Source organism: Cetorhinus maximus, chromosome 20 (assembly GCF_964194155.1).
Source record: "Cetorhinus maximus chromosome 20, sCetMax3.hap1.1, whole genome shotgun sequence".
Classification (NCBI taxonomy): domain Eukaryota; kingdom Metazoa; phylum Chordata; class Chondrichthyes; order Lamniformes; family Cetorhinidae; genus Cetorhinus; species Cetorhinus maximus.
In genome coordinates, this window is record NC_135898.1 from 13,550,351 (window position 1) to 13,571,313 (window position 20,963).

The 20,963-nt window shown below is 45.4% G+C and overlaps 2 protein-coding genes and 1 non-coding gene across 5 annotated transcripts in view; all 3 read left to right on the forward strand.

Moving 5' to 3' along the window:
• rnf122 (ring finger protein 122) overlaps positions 1 to 2,165 on the forward strand; it is a 30,538-nt gene extending 28,373 nt beyond the window's left edge. For both annotated transcript variants that reach the window (XM_078565515.1, XM_078565516.1), the window contains one exon: positions 603 to 2,165. In XM_078565515.1, the coding sequence (XP_078421641.1) occupies positions 603 to 717 (115 nt within the window). In that variant the 3' untranslated portion in view covers positions 718 to 2,165. The remainder of the gene's footprint in view (positions 1 to 602) is intronic.
• A 4,116-nt stretch (positions 2,166 to 6,281) lies between these two features.
• On the forward strand, positions 6,282 to 6,379 carry LOC144695127 (small nucleolar RNA U13). Its single transcript, XR_013579888.1, has one exon. It is a non-coding gene; the product is annotated as a small nucleolar RNA U13 (small nucleolar RNA).
• A 3,923-nt stretch (positions 6,380 to 10,302) lies between these two features.
• mak16 (MAK16 homolog (S. cerevisiae)) lies at positions 10,303 to 20,594 on the forward strand. 2 transcript variants are annotated; one of them, XM_078565519.1, is made up of 10 exons: positions 10,303 to 10,453; positions 12,708 to 12,757; positions 14,399 to 14,508; positions 15,066 to 15,130; positions 15,852 to 16,003; positions 16,652 to 16,706; positions 17,556 to 17,630; positions 18,007 to 18,105; positions 19,218 to 19,286; positions 20,145 to 20,594. In XM_078565519.1, the coding sequence occupies exons 1-10, from the start codon at positions 10,439 to 10,441 to the stop codon at positions 20,334 to 20,336; spliced, it is 882 nt and encodes a 293-aa protein (XP_078421645.1). In that variant the 5' UTR covers positions 10,303 to 10,438; the 3' UTR covers positions 20,337 to 20,594. The 2 variants fall into 2 exon arrangements, with proteins under 2 accessions (XP_078421645.1, XP_078421646.1); XM_078565520.1 differs by having other exon boundaries at positions 19,221 to 19,286.
• Positions 20,595 to 20,963: the final 369 nt, after the last annotated feature.

Consider the following 20,963-nt stretch of genomic DNA (forward strand, 5'->3'; position numbering starts at 1 on the left):
ATTGCTGCTTATGGAAGTACACCTGAAGTGTCTTGTTCTATCCAGTGACGCAGTGTCTGCACTCTATTTCCATTTATTTTATGTTGTACTGCTTGTACTCAGTATTTCACTCTGTCAGATGTCACAATGTTCGTGCTGTCTTTCTCAGTACAGTGTTGCGCTACCTGGACTGTTCTTTCTGTACAGTGCCACACTTCCAAACACAGTGTCTTGTTTAATACAACACTGTACTGCCTGTACACTGTGTCGTATTCTGTACAAAGTTCCCTATGTTAAAGCAGTTACTACATTTCAAAAGTAATTGACTGTAAAGCATTTTGAAAGGTCCAGAGCTCATAAAAGGCGTGATACAAACACAGGTTTTTTTTCTTGAACCCAGTATTTCACTTGACTGTGTCAAACTGCTGAAATACAGTGCTTCACTGTACAGTGTTTTAACTTCATATTTCCCTCTGTACAATATTACACTGCCTCTACATCATGTTTTACTCTGTACAGTCACACTGCCTGTAAACTGTGTTTCACTCTGGATGATGGCACACAGCTTGCACACATTGACTGTACTGGCGGTACTTGGTTTCTGATTCTTTTGTGTTCTCTAGGTGCTTGGTGAAGTGGCTGGAAATTCGCTGTGTCTGTCCGATGTGTAACAAACCTATTGCTGGAGCACCAGAGCAGCAACAAGCAATTGGCACACTCCTGGATGAACTTGTTTGATACGTGTTCAAATTGACATGGACAGCAGCAGCTCGGAATAGCCAAGAATCGGGAGTTTTCTATTTTCTTTTGAACTTTGATTGACTTTTGATTGGAACCATAGAGTGTGTGAGAGGATCTGAGCCATGCCACACTGCTGCACTGCAGTGGCAATGGGAATTACTGGGAAGTCTCCTCTCTAACAGCCTTTCCAACACATCTGGTGAGGAATAGAACAACTTTCAGCCTTAGTTTCTGACTGAGCCCTTTAATGCTCAACAGAAGCCTACTTGGTGAGTCAGTACATTGCTGAGGCACACAAACCAGGCAGTTTGATCCCTAATTTGTGCTGAGTTGGCTGATCTCAACTGGTGCAATACTTGGTGCTGCAATTTGGCAGTGCCATGGGTTAGAGAGAGTTCCCATTCTGATCGCTACTCAGTCATCCTCAGAGAACTGTGTGACAGTGTGGACGAGCTCAGCAGTGATGCCCTCCACAGATAGATATGTTACCAAGTCTGACTCACCTTCCAAGTGGAGATTGCCGTCTGCATGAGGCATAAGTGAGCTCACAGCAGCCGTGGAATTAAATCACAGTGAGAATAATTTTTCAGACGGGAAACAATTGGTGAGAAGTTAAAGTGCTGAACAGTACTTAAACAAACAGAAATCAATATGGTTATTCATACAGACTGCACAAGGAACACGCTGTGATGTACACAGTGGAGGGACCAGACTGTGCTTCATGCACCTTGGCATATACATGCTGATTCATCCATATAACTGTGTATAGGTTGGAGGAATCATACCAAACTCACATTCACCTGACCTATTCCCATGCCAGTCAAGTGCAGACTCTGTAAGTGGATCTGTGCTATTCTCATAGTGATATCCAGTACCACCATCTGAATATCACAGGTTCTCATATCTGTGGTGAGTCAGAGGAAAATCTATTTCCTATCACTCACTCAATATGACTATCTGTATGCCTGGCTGTTGTGGGGAGGTGGGGATGGTTATTGCAAATTTGTGCCGAGAATTATCAGTGAGGAATAAACCAACTGCCACACTCAAGTCAAGCTATATCTCCCTGCTTGCTTCTGATAAATGACATATCTCCCTCAAAGTGACATTAAATTAAAGGTTTCATTCAAAGATTCTGTGAGGACAGCTGTGTTGGGGAATGGAAGTGTTACACTGATGTGGCTGAAAGTGCTCCTCTGAGCTCAGGATTAGTACATGTTGTTAGAATAGAACAGAGAGAGAGCTTCACTCTGCAGATAGCTGCAACATGGGACTTTGTGATGCGTTCTCTGATAATCGTGCTGTATATTGCGCGCCTTTTGTTATTTACTGGGCACGACTGTTTTTGTACATAATTTAAATAAGTGCTTTGAATCTGTTCCTTCTTTTATGAAGGGTTTTCTTTTAATGTAAAATACTTTTAATAAATATATGCCTCCAGTGTATTTTGATGCTCTTGTGTGGTTTTTTGCACTAAACTGTACAGTAAGTCACTGGAGATCAGATAAACAGTCTGAGGCAGAAGAAGCCATGGGTTCACACATCAAAAGATGATTATTTGAGTAAAATACCAGATCATGCTGGTGTCACTGTATCCTGGAAAAAAGCCAGTATCAGGACATGATGATGTGTTCTCCTGGCAGATGAATGTTCAGCAAGGAGACCAACTGTTTATTGTCTAGGTTCGTGTCATCTAATATGTGACGTTAAACCAAATCTTTACTTGCAGATCCGAATGCAAATATTACATATAAAGTCACTGTGAGAAGGGTGGGTAAAGGCACTGGCTATTCTCGCTTATCCTATAGGGACCTGATTCTGTTCTCCTCAAATGTTGAGATTGCTTGATGACAGACCTGTCCAAATAGATCTGTCCCGGGTTGTTTATTTCTCAAGCCAGAGAGGAGACGACTACAGAAAATAAGGATTTGAGTTGTTCAATTGACGCTGTTCTTGTCACTTCCCTAGACTGGAAATATGCTTGTTTACTGTAACTATTACTCAGTAACTGTGAGAAGGACTTTATAAAACAATAAGGCACACTCCTGACTATATTTGCAGTTAATTTTATCACAGAACCATAGTGCAATATCACCACACGAGGGAGCCCTCTGCCATTCCTCTGTTTCAGATTGCTTGCCTGACATCCAATTCTGGATGTGTTGCAATTTCCTCCAGTTGGACAGCGGGAAGACCAAAACCACTGTCTTTGGCCTGAAAACAAACTGCATTCCCACATAAACTGTTCTCCTCCCTGGCTTCTATCTCTGGCTGAACTATTGCATTCACAACTTCTATGTCCAATGTGACCCTAAGCTGAGCTGAGCTTATGTCCACATATCCTCTCCACCACGAAGCTGCCTCCCACCGCAAGAACTTCAGCCATTATCTCAATTTCAGCCTATCTGCTGCTGAAAACTACATCCAAGCTTTCGCTTCCTGCAACTTTGACCATTCCAATACTTCATTGACTGGCCTCCCACCTTCCATCCCGCGTAAACTTGAACTCATCCATAACTCTGCTGCCCGTATCCTAACTCGCACTAAGTCCCATTTACCCACCTTCCATGTGCTCACTGGCCTATGTTAACTCACAGTTCACCAAACAGTTCAAATTTGAAATCCTCATCCTCATTCCAATTTTGCCTCCCCCACCATGGTCTCACCCCTCACTATTTCCTTAACCTTCTGCAGCCCTACAACTCTCTGAGAACTCTGCATTCCTCAAACTGTGGCCTGTTGTGTGTCCCACATTCTTTTTACAAAAGTATACTTTATCCATAAAATGTATAAAGATACATACATGACATATCGGATAGGTTGGAGTTATTTTCCTTAGTACAAAGAAGACTGAGAGGTGACTTGGTTGAGGTGTACAAAATTATGAGGGGAATAGATGGAGTGGACAGGATAAAATTGTTTCCCTTGGTGGAGAACCAGGAGACATAGATTCAAGATAAATGGCAGAAGGTGTAGGGGGGACATGAGGAAGAACTTTCTTACGCAGAGGGTAGTGAGTGTCTGGAATTCACTGCCCAAGTCGGTGGTAGAGGCAGAAACTCTAAACTCTTTTAAAAAGTACCTGGATCTTCACCTTAAGTGCTGTAAGCTGCAGGGCTATGGGCCGGGTGCAGGAAGGTGGGATTAGAAAGGGCACCTGGGTGTCCTCGGGCTGGCATGGACAAGATGGGCCGAATGGCCTCCTTCTGTGCTGTAACTTTTCTATGGTTCTATGGTTCATTTTTTTTTTGTAAAAATATACTTTATTCATAAAATATCTTCAATCACATTCAAAACCATTTCAAAAACAACATTACAAGGGTACAATCCAGGTTAAACTTTTACAAAATGTATCACCAGGTGCATCAGTACAAACAATATTACAATCATTTACAGCCTTTCATTTTGATCTGTACAGCCCGAGGGGCTCTAAACAGTTCCCAGTCTCTCGGTGCGCTGTGGTAGAAAGGTCTTAGACAGCTACCCTTCCCCATTGCGCCTTTGAAGCAGCTGCCCCAAGCTTTAGTGCGTCCCTCAGCACGTAGTCCTGGACTTTGGATTGTGCCAGTCCGCAACAATCGGTCGGGGACAACTCTTTGTGCTGGAAGACCAACAAGTTTCGGGCAGACCAAAGCGCGTCTTTCACCGAGTTGATGATCCTCCAGCTGCAGTCGATGTTTGTCTCGGTGTGTGTCCCTGGGAACAGCCCGTAGAGCACAGAGTCCTGTGTCACAGAACTGCTCGGGATGAACCTCGACAGCAACCACTGCATCTCTCTCCAGACTTTCTTTGCAAAGGCACAATCCACAAGGAGGTGAACAACGGTCTCTTCCCCACCACAGCCACCTCGAGGGCAACGTGCAGAGGGGGTGAGCCTCCTGGCGTGTAGGAAGGATCTGACGGGGAGGGCCTTTCTCACCACCAGCCAAGCTACGTCTTGGTGCTTGTTGGAAAGTTCTGGCGATGAGGCATTCTGCCAAATGACTTTGACAGTCTGCTCGGGGAACCATCCCACAGGGTCCACCCTCTCCTTTTCCCTCAGGGCCTCTAGGACATTACGTGCTGACCACTGCCTGATGGACTTGTGGTCAAAGGTGTTTTTCTGCATCAATTTTTCCAACAGGGACAGGTGGTACGGCACGGTCCAACTACTTGGAGCGTTCCGCGGCAGCGTGGCCAGACCCATCCTTCGCAACACCGGGGACAGGTAGAACCTCAGCACGTAGTGACACTTGGTGTTTGCGTACTGAGGGTCTACGCACCGCTTGATGCAGCCACACACAAAGGTGGCCATCAGTATGAGGGCGATGTTGGGCACGTTTTTTCCCCCTTTATCTAGAGGCTTGTACATCGCGTCCCTGCGGACACGATCCATTTTCGACCTCCAGATAAAGCGGAAGATGGCTCGAGTGATCGCCATCGCGCAGGAGTGTGGAATGGGCCAGACCTGCGCCACGTACAGCAACAGCGAGAGTACCTCACACCTGATGACCAGGTTCTTACCCGCAATGGAGAGGGAGCGTCGCTCCCACATGCCCAGTTTCCTTTTCACCATAGCCACTCGCTCCTTCCAGTTTCTAACGCATGCCCCGGTCCCTCCGAACCATATCCCCAGCACCTTCAGGCCGTCAGCCCTGACAGTGAAGGGGACATTCATTTCAATGTTGACATTACATAAAGTGCAAACAGATTAATTTCCTTCAATACAGTATGTGGCACTCTGAGGTGCCTCCCTACACTTTACAATTACAAGTTCAATTTCATATCAAGCATACAGCCTGAGCGGTTTTTAGTTTCCAGCCCCTCGGTGTACTACGGCAGAAGTGCCTGAGACAGTGAGTGGCCTTTCCCCACTGAGCCTTTGTGGCAGCTGCCCCGGCCCTTTGTGTGTCCCTCAGCGCACCATCTGGGACTTTGAAATGTGCACGTCTGTGGCACTCAGCTGTTGACAGCTCTTTGCTTGGATGACCAGAAAGTTTCGGGTAGACCAACGAGGCTCTTTCACTGAGCCAGTGATCCTCCAGCAGCAGTTGCATCCCAATTTCCTTCACCCTCAGCTGCCTAAACTCTGAAATTCCCTCCCAGTTTTCCACCTCTTTCTCAGTGCTCCTTTTGAAAAAGCTTTTGGTCATGCGCCCTTATATCTCCTTATGTAGCTTAATATCAAATTTTTGTCTAATTATTGTCCTGGGGCATATTATTACATTAAAGGTGCTGCTGTATTCCAATGCCAGTTGCCTGGGTTGTGCAGGACAAGCAGCATGGACCCTTTAAAGCCAATGTGCGCTGTGGCGCACGCGCAGTATGGGCGGAATGCGACTCTCGCTTGACTATTATTCTACGTCATCACGCACACGCATAAATATACATAATTAATTACTAAGGCTTTCGAAAATAAGATTTAGATTTTAAGAAGTCACCAAACCAAAAGAAACCGCAAGAGAACCAAGTGAACGCGTCCCTACCAGAGGACGCCAAGGAAATGGGGACATGTTTTGGTTCACCCTCACCTAAAAGGAATTTGTTCAGGGTCATGTTCCGGGCGGCCATTAAATTCGTCGATCCTTCTGGTTCAGTCAAATGATGAGTGGGTTATTCACGCCGATGTGTGATATGTGCCGTCCCTCTTGTTACGACAGGGCACATTACCCGTCTGATACTGAACTGGAGGCAATTCGTTCTTTGTGGTATCGTTTTTTCCTAGAAGCAAGGTTCCAGTATTTGGCAATTTAATTTTTGAATGTCAAGGTTTGGCCTGTCTTAGTATATGTCCTAGTAAGCTTCATTAGGTAAAATCAGATTTGAAATCAGAAAGCACTGAAAAACTCAGCAGCCCTTTGCAGCATCTGTTGAGGGAGAAACAAGAGTTAACATCTCAAGTTCAATATGACTTCTTTGGAACTCATGTTAGATCCTTATTCGAAATTTTATGTGACTGCTCCAGTTAAGTCTCTCGAAGATTGTGGCATTGCTGTTGAATATCACAGAAAAATGGTTGGACTCTTCCCTTGTTGGAGGTGGTCATAGCCTGGCACTTGTGGTATGCACATGTTACTTGCTCCTTATCAGCCCAAGCCTGAACCTTGTTCAAAACTTGCTACACATGGGCACAGGCTGTTCCATTTTCTCTTTGGAAAGCCACTATGGAATCTGCCTGCACCATGGTCTCAGGCAGTGCATTCCAAATCTTAACCAGATGCTGTGTAAATAAAAGGTTTTCCTCATGTCACCACCGCTTCTTTTGCTAATCACCTTAAAATGTAGGTAGGGAGGAGCTATTCTCTTTGGTAAAGGAGTCGAGATCCAGAAGGCATAGATTTAAATGGTTAAACCATAAGACCATAAGACATAGGAGCAGAAATTAGGCCCTTCGGCCCATTGAGTCTGCTCCGCCATTCAATCATGGCTGATAAGTTTCTCAACCCCACTCTCCCGCCTTCTCCCCATAACCTTTGATCCCCTTACCAATCAGTCTTAAATACACACAATGACCTGGCCTCCACAGCCTTCTGTGCCAATGAATTCCATAGATTCACCACTCTCTGGCTAAAGAAGTTTCTCCTCATCTCTGTTCTAAAAGTTCTTCCCTTTACTCTGAGGCTGTGCCCTTGGGTCCTAGTCTCTCCTACTAATGGAAACATCTTCCCCACGTCCACTCTATCCAGGCCTTTCAGTATTCTGTAACTTTCAATCAGATCCCCCCTCATCCTTCTAAACTCCATCTAGTATAGACCCAGAGTCCTCAAACGTTCCTCATAAGTGAAGCCTTTCATTTCTGGGATCGTTCTCGTGAACCTCCTCTGGACCCTCTCCAGGGCCAGCACATCCTTCCTGAGATATGGGGCCCAAAATTGCTCACAATATTCTAAATGTGGTCTGACCAGAGCCTTATAAAGCCTCAGCAGCACATTCCTGCTTTTATATTCTGGTCCTCTCGAAATAAATGCCAACATTACATTTGCCTTCCGAACTACCAACTCAACCTGCAAGTTAACCTTAAGAGAATCCTGGACTAGGACTCCCAAGTCCCTTTGCACTCCAGATTTCTGAATTCGCTCCCCATTTAGAAAATAGTCTATGCCTCTATTCTTCCTACCAAAGTGCATGACCTCACACTTCCCCACGTTGTATTCCATCTGCCACTTCTTTGCCCATTCTCCTAACCTGTCCAAATCCATCTGCAGCCTCCCCGCCTCCTCAATACTACCTGTCCCTCCACCTATCTTTGTATCATCTGCAAACTTAGCCAGGATGCCCTCAGTTCCTTCATCTAGATCATTAATGTATAAAGTGAAAAGTTGCGGTCCCAACACTGACCCCTGCGGAACTCCACTAGTCACCGCCGCCATCCTGAGAAGGACCCCCTTATCCCCACTCTCTGCCTGCTGCCAGACTGCCAATCTTCTATCCATGCTAGTACCTTGCCTCTAACACCATGGGCTCTTATCTTACTGAGCAGCCTCCTGTGCGGCACCTTGTCAAAGGCCTTCTGGAAGTCCAAGTAGATAACATCCATTGGCTCTCCTTTGTCTAACCTACTCGTTACCTCCTCAAAGAATTCTAACAGATTTGTCAGGCATGACCTCCCCTTGATGAAACCATGCTGACTTTGCCCTATTTTACCATGTGCTTCCAAGTATTCTGAAATCTCATCCTTAATAATGGACTCTAAAATCTTACCAATGACCGAGGTCAGGCTAATCGGCCTGTAATTTCCCGTCTTTTGCCTCACTCCCTTCTTAAACAGGGGAACCCTGTTACATTAGCGATTTTCCAGTCCTCTGGGACCCTCCCTGACTTCAGTGATTCCTGAAAGATCACCACTAACGCCTCTGCTATCTCTTCAGCTATCTCCTTCAGAACTCTGGGGTGTAATCCATCTAGTCCAGGTGATTTATCCACCTTCAGACCTTTCAGTTTTCCTAGCACCTTCTTGGTAATGGCCACCATACTCACCTCTGCCTCCCGACTCTCTTGAACTTTGGTGATGTTACTCGTGTCTTCCACCGTGAAGACTGACGCAAAGTACCTATTCTGTTACTCCGCCATTTCTTTGACAAAAGAAACAAGAAAAAAATTCATGCAGCGAGTGGCAAGGATCTGGAATGCACTCCCTGAGAGTGTGGTGGAGGAAGGTTCAACCGAGGCATTGACACTGTCCTGTACACTAATGCCTTGGTCATTCATATATGTAATAATGGCAGGGGTCCTAACACTGACCCCTGGAGAACCCCATAATATATCTTCCTTCAGTCTGACAAACACCAATTCACACTACCCTCTGTTTTCTGTCCCTCTGCCAATTTTTTATCCATGTTGCTGATCTCCCTTTTATTCCAATAGGTGAGAGAAAAGGGAGTAGAAAGATGTGCTGAAAGTCGCTTGGTATTACAAAACTTGAATATTGCTGAAAAGAGAGAAATGTTGTCGAAGGTTTTCATCTTGTTCTCATCAGGACAAATGCAGGAATGCAAAATTTCAAACAATCACAACAATTGATACCACAGGAGAAAAGGCTGGAAGCAATATGGTGAAAGGTTGAGAAAAGGCATAGAATAGCAGGAGACTCGCGTGGAGTCTAAGCACCAGTTCGGATATATAGCCAATATTCCCTGTATTGCATTAATTGCATGTCACCTAGTTTGTGGCAGGAGAGGTTTTCTGATGCAGTGGTAGCATCCTTACCTCTGAGCCAGAAGCTCTAGGTTCAAGTCCCACTTCAGGACTTGATGGTCATGGAAGGTCTGCTCATAAGGTCGCCAAACAGGTTTATTATCAGCCGGGAAATGAAATTGGCCAAGTGACAGGAAACAGAGAGTAGTGGTGGACTGAAGGAAGGTTCATAATGGGGTTCCTCCATAATGGGGTCGGTGTTAGGACTGCTGCTCTTCTTTATATATATATGAATGACCTAGATATTGGTGTACAACAGGACACAATTTCAAAATTTGTGGACAACACGAAACCTGGAAAATATTGTGAACCACAAGGAGGATAGCACTAAGCTTCGAAAGGACATACTGTAGACAGGTTGGCAGAATAAGCAGACAAGTGGCAGATGAAATCCAATGCAGAGAAATATGAAGTGATTAATTTTTTTGCTAGGAAGAACAAGGAGAGACAATATAAAGGCACTGTTCTAAATGGGATGCAGGAGCGGAGGGACCTGGGGCTATATATATATATATATATGAATGATTGTAGTACAAACCTATCTGGTTCACTAATGTCCTTTAGGGAAGGAAATCTGCTGTCCTTACCTGGTCTGGCCTACATGTGACTCTAGACCCACAGCAATGTGGTTGACTCTTAAATGCCCACTGAACAAGGGCAATTGGGGATGGGCAATAAATGCTGGCCTAGCCAGCGACGCTCACATCCCATGAACGAATAAATAAAAAATACATGTGCACAAATCATGGTACCTGAAGGACGAGGTGATTTGTGACAACTGTTCAACCGTGCGCCACCGGGTGGCCACAAGGCTGTATCACACCATTGTGGGCGACAGCGGCATCGAGCGGTTAGGATGGGGAACTGCAGCAGCCAGCGACCGCCCCCCCCCCCCCCCCCACTCACCCGCCGGTTGCCATGAGGAGGGAAGATGGCGGCCGCTGTGTGAAGCAACGTGTGTGTGAGGCTGAGGGTTTAAGCGGCGCCGACAGAGCGGGCAAAGGGAATCAAGAGGCTTTGGGCCGGCCAGCACAGGGAGCCAGCCATGCAGCACGACGATGTGAGTGTGGGGGGGAGCCGGGTTGTTGTTGTACTCAGGACAGCCGCTCTGAGAGACCCGTCCCAGGCTCCAGAGAGTCAGAGCGGGGAGATGAGAGTGAAGCTGGAGACAAGGTGGACCGCAGCCAGAGGCCCGTGTACAGATAGTTGTGCACAGCCAGAGGCCTGTGTACAGATAGTTGTGCACAGCCAGAGGCCCGTGTACAGATAGTTGTGCACAGCCAGAGGCCTGTGTACAGATAGTTGTGCACAGCCAGAGGCCTGTGTACAGATAGTTGTGCACAGCCAGAGGCCTGTGTACAGATAGTTGTTCACAGCCAGAGGCCTGTGTACAGATAGTTGTGCACAGCCAGAGGCCTGTGTACAGATAGTTGTGCACAGCCAGAGGCCTGCGTGCAGATAGTTGTTCACAGCCAGAGGCCTGCGTGCAGATAGTTGTTCACAGCCAGAGGCCTGTGTACAGATAGTTGTGCACAGCCAGAGGCCTGTGTACAGATAGTTGTGCACAGCCAGAGGCCTGTGTACAGATAGTTGTGCACAGCCAGAGGCCTGTGTACAGATAGTTGTGCACAGCCAGAGGCCTGTGTACAGATAGTTGTGTGCAGATAGTTGTGTACAGCCGGAGGCCTGTGTGCAGATAGTTGTGTACAGCCGGAGGCCTGTGTGCAGCCAGAGGCCTGAGGACAGATAGAGAGCTGTGCTGGAGGACTGAGTACAGCTTGAGTACTTAACCTCCCTTCCTCCCCCCCACCCCAACAACAAAATGTACTTTATTCACAAAATGTATGAAAGTAAATCACACCACAGTTCAAAGTTGACTTCACTTAAAGTGAAAATGAGATCAGTTTCTTTCAGTACGGTATGTGGCACCCTGAGGTGCCCCATTCCCTTTTTCAGGCGGTCCCTCGGGACCGAGGGTGACTTGCTTCCACCCCACCAAGATGGTTGTTAAGCCCACTCCACGTCCTGCCGACACTGCCAAATGCAGTGCTTGAACGGCTGGGTAAACGGGCTGTTTGGAGGATTGTGTGCTCCCTCCGATGCGTCGATTTCACCTCTTCACGTTCCCAATGAAGTGTCTCGATGTGCTCGGTGCCTTCCTGGTCAAGCCTTCACCGTCTGGGTCAGTCACAAGCCAGGGTCTCTTCATGAGTTGGTGGGTAGGTTTCACCTCTTTGGGAATGTTCACTACACTTGGAATTACAGCTTATATTTACAATATTCATTCCCAAATGGTTTTTCACAGTTTCCAGCCCCTCAGTGTATGATGGTGTGAGGGCCTTAGATAACAAACTTACCCTTTGCGGCTTTTGAGCATCCCTCAGCATGTAGTCTTGGAGTACTGTGCACATCTGGAGCACTGTGTATAATTTTGATCACTTTACTGGAAGGATGTGATCACCCTAGAGGGGTACAAAGGAGATTTACAAAGAAGTTGCCAGAATTTTAGCTAGAAGGAAAGATTGGTTGTTTGGAACAGGGGAGATTTAATTTCCTGTATAAATCAAGAGAAACTGAGACAGAGTGATCTCTTTTTGTTAGCAGAATGAGCAATAACCATTAAAAGTAATTGGTGGAAGCATCAGAGGAGTGTTAAGAAAGTTTTCCACACAGAGGGAGCTCACTACCTGAAAGGGTGGTAGAGACAGAAACCTCATCGCATTTAAAAGGTATTTGGATGTGCACTTGAAGTGCTGTAATCTGCAGGTTGCGGACCAAGAGCTGGAAGGTGGGATGAGGCTGGTCACTCTTTTTCAGCTGCCACAGACCTGATGGGCCAAATGGCCTCCATCTGTGCAGTAAATTCTCCATGTAAGGATTTTTACTCCTGGTGTTTGCGAAATGGCTAAATCCCTGGAATGGTTTGATTATCCATGTGAAGATGAGGGGGATTGCAGTGCACCAGTGGAATATTTCAGAAACTAAGTGTCTTTTCAGTCTTCAGCCAGGTGGAATTTCAGGCTCAGTCTAAAAACAAAGGAAACCTGGAGCTCCCTTCAATACTGTACAAAAGAGGGCACAGTTCCTCATGCTTTGTGTGCATTACAATTCCATTTCAACTGAAAGCACTTTCACTTTGCACAATAACTGGAATAATTTTATCCATCAAGTTTTCCGTTTGCAGTGATGGTCACCAGTTTGCCTGCAGTTTCTGCTAAGTGTGCTTGCTTTTCCATTTGCAATTATTTTGTTCATCAGAGAACAGTGACCAGAGTGAAATTTAATTGGATTTTTATCAAATTTCTCTTTTCCAGGTGCTTTGGGATGTCATAGGAAACAGACAGTTTTGTTCCTACAAAGTGAAGTAAGTAAAGGTTCCCAGAAAAATAAACTAGACCATGTCTGAAGTGTGTGACTTCTTCCCTAAGGTAGTTTTGGTTCGTAGTGGCTGAGCAGGAATTGGCATCTGGTCTAGAGTGGGTGCTTTTAATGTTAAGTAGCCTTCAGTTCCCCATCCCCACTGTACCACACTCAAACCAAGTCTTTCCCCCTGAGCAATAAGGGAGAAGCAACTATTCTTGCTGAAGATTCCTGAGCATCTTCCTGGCGACGACTGGCCTGGATTCACATGCCTTACTTCCTCCCTCTGTAGGAGGTGTGTTAACCAGGGGGGATGTGAAAGGGAACGTTTAAGGATAGCACATGGTTCTTAAAACAAAGCAGAGTTAGTTGGATCATAGAAACCTACAGCACAGAAAGCCATTCAGCCCATCATGCCCGTGCTAGCCCCTGGAAAGAACAGTTGTGCTATGTCCCACACCCCTCCATTTTGTCTGTGAGCCTGTAAGTTCCTCATCGTCAACTACCTATCCAACTCCTTTTTCAAATTATTTATGAAAGCAGCTTCCACCACCTTGTAAAATAGAGTGTTGTAAATCCCAACAACATGGTGAGTGAAAGTAATTCTCCTCACCTCCCCTTTGCCAATGATTTTAAATTTATGGCCCCTATTTATTAACTCGCTGTTATCTGTTCTATCAAAACCCCTCAGCGTCTATTAGGTCAATACTTAACCTCTTTTTGAAAGAACAGTTATAATGTTTTCAAACTCTTCTCCTAACTGAAGTCCCCCTTCCCCTGGTAACAACCTGGTAAACCCCCTCCTCAGCCCTTTGATAAAGTGTGATGCAGAATCCTCCAGATCGCCACCTGAGCTTTAACCGGTGATTTATAAATATGATCAGCTTGCAGTGCCACCTTCAAGGATGTGTGTATGTGGGCACCCAACGTGTCTCCACGTCTACACTTGTCAAAATTGTGACATTATATAGACAAGTGAGTCAAGGGTAATGGGGGTGGGGGCAGACAGGAAAATGAAATTGAGACCACAACTAGATCAACTTATTGAATGGCAGAGCAGGGTCACAGGGCTGAATGACCTACTCCTACTCCTTAAACTCTATGTTCCTATATTCTTCTGTTTTTCCGTATTAACCCTCCTAAAGTGCATCACTTCACGCTTGTCTCAATTGAAATTCGTCTGCCGAGCTTCTGCCCTTCCTTTTTCTGTGAATCTTATGTTTTGCCACTATCCTCATCACTATCTGTTCTTTTTTCCAAGTTTCCTATCACCTGCAAACTTTATAATCCCTCCACCTGAGTCTGCGCCATTTATAAAAATAATATGAAAAGAGTAATGGGCCCAAAATGTATCCCTTTGGGGAACACCAATACAAACCACCTCACAGTCTGAAAAATATCCATGCTCCATCACATTGAAGGAGCCAGTCCTACATAATACCCCATACAGACAAACTTTGTAGATCCCTTACTTTGCATAGCTAGATATTTCTCTGTCTTGTAGAATGAGATCCTGCTGTCATATTGGGTCAAGATGGCCGGTCACCAGCCAATTCTCTGGGGTATTTGACAGCAGTTTTTAAAAAAAACCAAATGTCAAACATTTCATGAACCTTTTAATGTTGGTCCTTTTTTTACCTTGTAGAACTAAAACGCAGAACTTCTGTCGCAACGAGTACAATATTACAGGCCTATGTAACCGGTCCTCCTGTCCTCTGGCCAACAGTCAATATGCAACCGTCAAGGAGGAGAAAGGTAAGCAGCCTGTTCTCCATCCGAAACAGTTTTTCCACCCCCACATTGCAAACTTTAAGCTGTACTTCTGCCACATCACAGGTCAAATGTGAACCCACATGTGAGTGTGTGATTGAAGTAGAAACTTTGAAGAGCACATTGGATAGGTGGTTAACCATAAAGGATAGGGGTGGAGGAGTCGGGGTTAAAACTACTGCAGAAGTGGAAGATGAACAATGTGGACTGGTTTGTCAAAATGGCTTGTTTCCCTTTTGTGCTGTCTACGTAATTGTGTTTAACGGTTCTTAACCCTGTTACATACTTGCTAAATAACACTTCCGCTAAACACACATGAATATATACAACCTGCTGTATTATCTGTAGGGATAAACAGGATAAACAGCTATTATTGCTTCATTGCTTGAGATAATGCAGGTTTGATTTTGCTAATCAAGGGTGTGAACTTTTCTCAGCATGATTTTAAGGTTGCATCAGTCTGTCTCCTCTCACTGCGATGACTGTGGGTCTGCGTGTCACAGGTTCTCCATAAGTTAAACTTGATATTTTGCATCCTGCAGGTCAGTGTTTCCTGTACATGAAGACAATTGAACGAGCTGCATTTCCATCTCGTATGTGGGAGAGGGTAAGCGCAGACTGAATAACTTACTGCCTGAGCTGGAAAAGTTATAATTGCTGTGATATTACTGCTCTTTCATGAGAACGAAATGCTGGTTGCTGATAACCCACCAGGATATCCGTTCAGGAAATAATACCTCCTGGTGAACTATGTTCCCTGCTTATTATATCTGATTCTGGAGACATTTAATTACTTTTTGTGACTCACTATCATGACGACACTTAGAGATTACTTAACACCCTGAATCCTGTGTTACAGGTCTAAGAATAGAAATTATTAAACGCACGTGATGAGCTGAAGGAATGGAGTAGATAAGGAATAGCACGTGTGAGATACATTAGGAATTATACAAATATAGTGCATGCATGAGATGCATAAGTAACACATGAGGAAAAACTCTCGGGAATAGCACACGAGGTACATAAGGAATGACATGCAAGATGTGTAAGCAATTGCACATGTGTGAGGCTCATGAGGGATAGCATTTGTGAACCTTGATGGATGCATGAGTTATATGTGGGTGCAGGTACTGCTACAGACAGGTAAAATAAACCCTCAGGTCGTGCCTGGTGGCAGCTGTTACTCCATTTTCCACCTTTTCCTCTTGCATTGGCTGTTGTTTTGCTGACGGAAGTTTTACTGATTTATCTGTTTAAAGTGCATACTTTCAGCCCTTGCCCTGAAGTCCAAGATTGCTCAGCTCAACGCCTTCCTCAATATTTTTCAGGTAAAGTTAAGTAAGAATTATGAGAAAGCTCTGGAACAGATTGATGAGCATCTCATCTACTGGCCCCGGTTCATCAGACACAAGTGCAAGCAGCGTTTCACAAAGATCACACAGTACCTGATCCGCATCCGCAAACTCACACTGAAGAGACAGTAAGTTGATTCTGGAGTGCGGTCCGAGCTTTGGACTTTGTTTGATCGGAGCTAACGACAAACCACTCATCGGGGTTTGGGCTCTCATTTTGGAGGGGGGAGGTAGCTTGAAAGCGGAAATCACCCAAGTCTAAAGGACTGTCTTTGTCAGTGAGAATCCAGGAGCGATGATCGGAGATGGGCATGTAGCTATGGGGATCCAGATCCCCTGATGTCAGCTCCATCTTGCCTCACATCCACCCGGTGATACCCAGTAAATCCGCGTATTTTCTAGTGCTCAAAGCTCCAAAAAAGCAAAAAGGGTTCCTCGGGTCAGTGATGGAAGGGTGGGATGGCATTTAAATTCTGACGCAATGTCAGAATTTACCTCCCAAAGAGGCAAGAGCTGCCTTTTTCTGAGCTCAGCGGCATTGTTTATGTAGCACTGCCAACTGGGCCGTGTTAAAGGAGCAGACCCGACGGCGATCGGACCCTGGGTCATTTCCGAAATAATCCTCTCGAGTAAAAGCAAAGACATCACTTGCTCCTGATGCCTCAATCACTGATGTTAACTGTGGTGGATGGTTGGTGCCTTGCTTCGCTGTTTAGCACGTGGGATCAGGTATCTGCCCCTTTCTCCAGGGCTAACTTTGTTGTGTTTCTCTTTAGGAGGAAGCTGGTACCTTTAAGCAAGAAGGTTGAACGGAGAGAAAGCCGGAGGGAGGTAAACGCACTCTTGCATTTCCATGGGTCTGACTCAGAATGAACATGTCTTGCATGTTCTCTTCTGTGACATTGACTGTTGCTGGGAGAAACATTGATGCCATGTTGGGGAATGTTTGACACCTTCAGAGTCCCCATGATCCATCTTCAATAGGGTGCTGTTGGCCTGATTCATTTACTGGAAACCATCACTGCCATGTGAAGTACGTTGGAGACCATCTTATTTAGGCAGACACAGCATGACATAGAATCTTACAGCATAGGAGGAGGCTGTTCAGCCAATCCTGTCTGTGCCAGCTCTTTGAAAGAGCAATCCAGGTGGTCCTACTCTCTTGCTTATTCCCAGTAGCCCTACAGTTTTCTCCCCTTAAAAGTATTCAACCAATTTCCTTTTGCAAGTTGCTGTTGAGTCTGTTTTTGTCACCCTGTCAGGCAGTGCATTCTAAATCATTGCAACTTGCCATGCAAATAAGATTCTCCTCATCTCCCCTCTGACTCTTTGACTAATCACCAGAAATCTGTGTGTCCTGTTCCTTAACTTGTCTTAATATTGCTATCAAAACCCATCATGATTGTGAATACCTCTATTAAATCTCCCTTTAACCTTCTGTGCTCTCAGCAGTGCAGTCCCAACTTTTCCAACTTCTCCATGTAACTGAAGTACCTAATTCTTGATACCATTCCTGCAAACCCCTTGTGAGGTCTGAGTTGAGTGAAAGTGTTCAGCAACTGCCATTTATTAGTGCTCAGTGGTGATTCCAATGGGATGAATTTGGCTGGGTTGGGTAGTTTCTGTGCTGGGGGCTTGGAGGCTGCAACGTAGCAGAGTCTGACTGTTGCTTCATTACAGGAAAAGGCTCTGATCGCGGCTCAGCTGGACAACGCCATTGAGAAGGAACTGCTGGAGCGACTCAAGCAAGGGACGGTGAGTTACTGAGCTTCATGGGTTTGGACCTGAGCTCACATCGAGATATTGTGTAACTGGTGAGGGAAGTGCACAGTGATTATACTGTGGAGATGAGTATTAGGGAATGGCGATGATTGATGAACTGGTTGAATAATGGGGTTGCCTTGTTATTTCCTTGCATGTGCTGTGGAATGGTCTGCTTCAGCAGGTGCACATTTTATGAGAAATTGGAATTCTAAACCCATGAACGGGCGGATTAAAAAGTCACTCCATTTCCTTTTGGGCACAGAGACGAGCTGAAGTGTGAGTTCAGGGGTTGTTGCTGTCACAAGGGAGGACCCCTGGGAATCTCTCTTTGATGAGTTAGTAATACCTTGTTCTCCTCTCCCTTCAGTATGAAGATATCTACAACTTCCCCATTCATGCTTTCGACAAAGCGCTGGAACAGCAGGATGAAGAGAGCGAGACGGATTCCTCAGAAGAAGAAGATGAGGTAAGTGCCGACAGAAGTTGAAGGGAAAACAAAACCGTCCATACTTGTGTCCATTCTCGTTCATTCTGATGAAATTTGAGTGCTGCTTGATTGGGATTACTTTAAGACTGAGTGTGGGTTCCTTGGTCTGGCTTCCTTGAATGCAGCTGGTTTAGGGCAGTATTCTCTAATACATGAGCAAATTGAGAATCCAAACGTGGCTAATGCATTTTTGATTAGTATTCTCGGGCATGTGACCTCAGTACTCATATTAGCACGCTGTATGTGTATGAACTTTTTAATCCTTTTATGCTTTTGTTGGTGAGCAGAATGTATGAAGATTTTTTGATTGTTGTGTGCACTTTAATTCCTTGTTCACTGCTTATCTGTTAAAATGGTATGTAACATAGGTGAAATTCCAGACTGACACCATGGAAACACCAGCAATGTTTATAGGGATAGAGAAGCTTATGCCATTGTCAGATTGACCAGTCCAGGCCAGCAGCACAAAACCCAAAACTGGACTAGCGGTGCCCACAGGGCATGTCATGGCAAGGGGAAAGCACCGTCCTTGCTCCATTCAGAGTGTATGTGTCTGAATGGAGGGTCATGACTTTGGAGGAAGGTTCTTGGTCGAGAGTGGGAGAAGGTCTGGGGGCGCGGTCAGGGATGGGCCTGGAGGGAGGGTTGGGGGGTGGGGGGTGGTGGATGGACTCTGAAAGGAGAAGGGGTGGGGGCTGGAGGGAAGGCAGCAATTGCTCTGACAAAGTCACAACTGTTGGACAGAAAGCTAAAAGCTGCTCAAAGATTTGTTGAATTTGATAAAACCCACGGCAGAATTCCAGATTTTGGTGAAATAAGTTTCACACTGAATGATGGTAAATGCTGTTCAGTAAATGTGAAATGCTTTCACCTCTATTGTCCAAGAGGAATTTTCTACTAAAATTAATGTGACTGGCTAAAACAATGTGTTGCCATTTCTGTACCAGAGCGAGTCAGTGATTTCTATCGGACACTGTTTCAATGCAAATTAAGAATGTAGGGAGAATGTTGGATTTACTGACAGTCTCAATAGAGACTGGACATTGCTCTTCTTCCCTTGTGTAACTTGTTTCTATCTCTCTCTCTTTCAGCAGGATGTTGGCCAAGTGGAATATGTGGAGGGTGACGAAATAGATGAGAGTGACCTGAGTGACTTTGAGGTATTTGGCTCGATGGTGCCTTAAATTCTTCTCACGTTTGGGAGAGGGGAGGGAGGGGAATAATATCAAGTAATATTGCCGGGGATGACGGGCTGGGGGTCATGGGGACATGGAATGGAACACTCATACATTTCTAATGAATTCCCTAGTAATTTGTTGAATACATGCTGCCTTGTGTTGGATATTGTCAGCCATCCCAGATGAGGTACCATTTAGTGATGTGTTTTATAGCCAATTGACTGTGGAGATTCTTATTCCAACTGCTTGCATTAGAATTAACCTCAGCTACCAACCTGTATGGCCATTCTCTGATGCAGCAAAACCCACCTTCTCTGTTAGGTTTATTCTGTCATAAAAACATCTTCAGAAAGAAATGGTTCTGTCAGTAGCATGTGTTACGCACTGCCCAGGGGTATTAGTGGGTCCCTGACCAGTGCAAAATTGGTCAAAGTGTTAAGTACTGTCCTTTGGTGCTCAAAATTAACCACAGATTAAAATTTGCCTGAGCTCCTGTTTCTGATCACCACCAGCTGGCATGTCTGGCTGAAGCTTGGCTCTGATGCCTTTCCTACCTCAGTAGCCTGCTTGTATTCACGGTTTTAGTTGACATCTGAGAAGTAACCATGTGGATGAGGTACAGAGCTGTTCTTGGAACTGTATCCCAATGAGAGCCTCCAAAGGAAAAGGGGCATAGGGGAGTGGGATGAAAACAAACAGGAAAACTCTGAGCAGCCTCCCGGCCGTGTTTCCCTTCTGGGTTATGCAGGGATACAGCAGTCACGCAGTATTACCACCCCAGTGCTTCTTGTCAGTTTGCTGTTATCAGCTGACTGGAACTGGTTTTTCTCTCACACACAGGCAATGGAAAAACTGGAGGGGGACAGTGAGGAGGAACAAGAGCAATCCAGCAATGCCGAGGAGCTGGAGCAAGAAACCTCCACATCTAAAGGCAAAACACCAGTGAAGGGCCTGGCCCGGAAGAAGCGACCGTTTGTGGAAATTGAATATGAACAGGAGACAGAGCCAGCAGCCAAAGCCAGCAGCACGTGACAGCTTTGATTAAAGTGTTTGCTTATACTGAAGGTGAGGAGTGGATGCTAACTCCATTGTAAAGACCTTGTAGAGGAGAGCAGCTTTCACAGTGGGCAAAACATTGTGTTGCAGCTGCCAGGCATCATGGCTTTGACTGAGGAAAGCTAGAACCATGTTGAATATTATTACATATAAATTGTGGGTTTATGTTTCCCCTGTTTATCTTAATTAGTGCCATTTTATAAAACTATGAATAAAGGACGTGACTGAACTGTGCATACATAGTTTTAGAAAAGTCTTCCAGTAATTATCTGCTTGTGTCCCAGTCAAAATCTCTCCATACTGAACTGCTATGCCACTGACTGTCAAGGCTGGTGTCAGCAGTTGCCTGAACTGAAACTGCAACTAGGTGGTACGGTCATCATGTGTGGCTCTCCTGCAGTTAAATGGATGAGCAAAATATTGAGAATTGCTTCAGGGTTGAACGTGCTTTTCAAATGGATCAGTAAGTAAATGCTGTTTCACACAGATGAGAATGTCTCGGGTTGATGCCATGCTGTGTCTATGCATAGTGGAGGAACTGGTGCTTGGCGAGGGACGGGGAGGTGGGTTGGGGTTTGGTGGTTAACTACAGCAACACACGAG